At 67.1% G+C, this 3,283-nt stretch overlaps 1 protein-coding gene across 1 annotated transcript; it reads right to left on the reverse strand.

Annotated features, from left to right (window-relative positions):
• Nucleotides 1-1,449: 1,449 nt before the first annotated feature.
• Nucleotides 1,450-2,782, reverse strand: LY6D (lymphocyte antigen 6 family member D). Its single transcript, XM_042923134.1, has 3 exons — nt 2,731-2,782; nt 1,929-2,027; nt 1,450-1,691 (listed from the first exon to the last, which is right to left on the reverse strand). The coding sequence occupies exons 1-3, from the start codon at nt 2,780-2,782 to the stop codon at nt 1,450-1,452; spliced, it is 393 nt and encodes a 130-aa protein (XP_042779068.1).
• Between the last annotated feature and the right edge of the window lie 501 nt (nt 2,783-3,283).

Genomic DNA, 3,283 nt, shown 5'->3' on the forward strand with positions numbered 1-3,283 from the left:
CTGATGCACATGGGGCGTTTCCAGGCTTGAGCGGGAGGGGGCGGGGCGGCGAATAGCTCTGTTACAAACAGCGCACGCGGTGGTTGCCGGGGGCGGGGCGTGCAGGGGAGGACGGCGGGGGTGCGCAAAGGGGTTGCAGGCAGCTTTGCGGGTGATGGGCTGCTCACTGTCTTGGTCGTAGTGGTGACTTCAGGGGCACAGAGCGTGTAAGTCTCATCACCGTGTGCACCCTGGGTGTGTCCACTTTATCGTTACTTCAGGTGTGCCCTGGCCGAGCTGAGCAAAGACAGAGGATGTTGGATGGGGGTTGGGGCGGGACACACGTGGGCAAAGCTGGGGACGTGGGTGTAGCTGATGGTGGCACCCGTGTGAAGCTCCTAATTTAGGTGATGTGATGGAGACACAGAGGCAGGCCAAGCGGGCGTTGCCCCCCCAGTAGGTCTGGGCGCCAGGGCCCTCAGGCTCCCCGGGCCCTGCTCCTGCTCCCGCTGGTCCCTCAGCCAAGCACCCTGCGGGGGGCCCCGCCAGCCAGGGCTCCTCCTTGCCGGCGCCCGAGTCGGGGCTCTGTCCAGCCCAAGGTGAGGCCTCAGAAGGTGGTGGCCACCCGGCAGGGGGTGCAGGCCTCCGAAGCCTCTGGTCCTCCTAGGAAGGGGCAGGCTGCTTGCTTGGGCATCTGCGGGGGTGCTGAGAACTCACAGGGACACAATGATCCAGTTGCCCAGATCCGGGCAGCAGACCTGGAACCCGGGCAGCGGGGCCCAGATCCAGGCAGTTGGGCCAAGGTAAGTTTACCCACATTGGGCTGACGCCATCCAGGTGAGCTCAACAGCCCCCTTTGCCAGCCTCCCTAGGGTGGAGGTGTGTGTGTGTGTGTGTGTGTGTGTGTGTGTGTGTGTTCTGACCATTTGGGTCACAGGCCTTCTGCCCTGTGCCCCCCACCCAAGCCTCCCCCAGGAGCGTCCTCTCCTGGGGCTGCAGAGAAGATGCCTGGGGAGGGTTGTGTCTCCTCTGAGAGTGGGGGGGGGGGGGGGGCGTGACACTGGTATTTCAGGAGTCCTGCACGAGGCCAAGACGGGCCCTGGGTGACAAGTCCCAGGCCCTGGGGGCCTGTGAGGCGGGATGGCCTCCTCCCTCCCCCCTGCACTCCTGAAATAGGAAGACACAACCACGCTGGTTTTCGATCATTTATTCCTGTGCAGAGGTTCAAGTAGAAAAATGGAAACCCAACAGAATGAATGTAAAGTCAGAAGGGACGCGTGCATCCTCTCTGGGGGGCGGGGCTCCAGGCCATCGGCTCGCTGGCTGCGGCCCCAGACCCTCCGAGGGGGCCCCCAGCCCAGGTCGCGGGAACCTCCCCCGTCGTGGTGAGGGAGGGGCTGCGGAATCTCCCAGTCCGGGAGAGGAAGCGACGGGGGGCCTGGAAGTCCCCGGGGAAAGGGGATGGGCAGGTCACAGGCTGGGGGCTGAGAGGAGGGCGGCGAGGAGGAGGCCCAGGGCCAGCGCCAGGCCGGGGGCGGGGCCGCTGAGCCGGCTGCGGGCGGGGGCGCTGCTCTGCAGGCTCTTGTTGCACAGGTCGCCCTGACAGCACCGGGTGGCCGTCGCGCCACTGCTGACCTGGCCCTGAAGGTTGTGCGTGGGCGTGCACGACTCCACGCAGTCCTTCTCCACCAGGTTCCCCAGCAGGGGCTCCACTGGAACGGATGGGCACAGTCAGACTGGGCAGCTGCCTCTGAGCCCCCCGCCCCCCCTCCCCCCGCGTCTGGCCTCCCCAGCACCCCAAGTCCCAGCTCCCGGCCCCCACCGCCCCCCCCCCGGCCGACCCATCACCGACCCGTCCCGCCAGCCTGCCGGCGTTGGGGCCCCTGAGCGGAGCTCTGGGGTGCCCTGCGGGGCCCCCTTCCCTGGCTCCGTGCTCCCGGGTCACTCACGCTTGGTTATGGTCCTGCAGTAGCGTGCGCTGGCCGCACAGTCCTGAGCTTTCTCACAGTTGGTGGAGCTGGAGCACACGTGACAGCGGAGAGCAAGGGCTGGGGGGCGAGGGGCACAGGGGTCACTGTCTGGACCGAGCCCTCTGCCGCCCCTGACCCGCGCCAGGCCCCTCCTACACCCCAGGCCCTGCCAGGGCTCCTGTGTCCCCGGAGGCAGGAGGCGACAGTCCTTGGCTGCCCAGAGCCTGGGACGCCAGGACCCCTTGTGCCGGGCGGAGGGGCTGTGCTGGGCCTGTCTAGAGAGCTGGCGGTGCTGGGTACACGGGGGACCCTTCCCCAGGGACATCACAGGGCTCTGAGACTTGCTGAGAGCAGCTCACAAGACACGACGGCTGCCCCCCACCCCCCCGCCGCCAGAGGCTGCCCCCAGCGGGAGGAAGTGGCCGTGAGGACCTGAGTCAAGGCCCAGGGCTTCAGCCGGACCACGCTGAGCCTGTGGGAGGAGGGGCTTCCCGGGGACCAGACAGTCAGGGGCTGGGTGACCGGAACATCGGTCTTTCCCCAGGGGAGGCATCTCAGCACCGCTCCCAGCCTCTCTCCCTCTGCGTGTCTGATCCCATGGGCTGATTCGAAGATGCTGCGATATTTTAAGTCTGATTCCACTAAGACATGGGTTCATTTTGTTTGAAATTCAGTCCAGGATTCCCTGAGCCCAAAGGCCGGTAACCTCAGGCTTCCAGAGCGTGTCCCACAGACCCAAGCTGCCCACCCGCCCCTGCCCTGCACCCTGCCCCTCACCCACCTGGCCCCGTGGCTACCGCCAGTGCGACGAGGAGCAGCAGACCTGGCTTCATCTTGGGGTGTCTCCGGGAGCAGTGGGGGCCCCTCCTCTCTGGAGGCCTTATAGCTGGGGCAGGTGCTGGTGGGAGGGACCAAGGCGGGCAGGTGGCCAGGCAGTAGCGTTCCACCCGCCCCACCCTGGCTGGCCCACACCCACCCGCCCAGTGCGGCCTCCCCTGCCACCTGGAGGGACCTCTGCCCCTGGCTGCCTGCCCCCCAGAGCAGGGGGCTTCCCTCCCCCCACCTCCGGGCGAGGGACAGAGGCCTCCGCTGGCTCTGCAGCTCACTGCGTCCTCTTCCTCTCTCCGGCTCTCTGTCCGACCCCCGGATCATTTTGTCTCAGACCTGTCACCTCCTCCCTTGCGACCCCCACCCTCAGATAAGGTCAACAGGGTCACAAGCCTATGCAGGTGCCTTGTGGGCTCCCAGGGCTGTGCTCCCCGCGCTGGCCCTGCCTTCCTGGGCTCGGGGCTCAGGATCGCCAGGCCCACCCATGGAACCCCGGGCAAAGGACC

The sequence above is a fragment of the Panthera leo genome, chromosome F2 (genome assembly GCF_018350215.1).
Source record: "Panthera leo isolate Ple1 chromosome F2, P.leo_Ple1_pat1.1, whole genome shotgun sequence".
Taxonomy (NCBI): domain Eukaryota; kingdom Metazoa; phylum Chordata; class Mammalia; order Carnivora; family Felidae; genus Panthera; species Panthera leo.

Coding starts and splice junctions, on each gene's coding strand:
- LY6D (XM_042923134.1), bottom strand. CDS start 2,782: ATGAAGCCAGGTCTGCTGCTCCTCGTCGCACTGGCGGTAGCCACGGGG. Junction 2,028..2,730: donor GGCGGTAGCCACGGGGCCAG/GTGGGTGAGGGG, acceptor CTCGCCCCCCAG/CCCTTGCTCTCCGCTGTCAC. Junction 1,692..1,928: donor CTGCAGGACCATAACCAAGC/GTGAGTGACCCG, acceptor CATCCGTTCCAG/TGGAGCCCCTGCTGGGGAAC.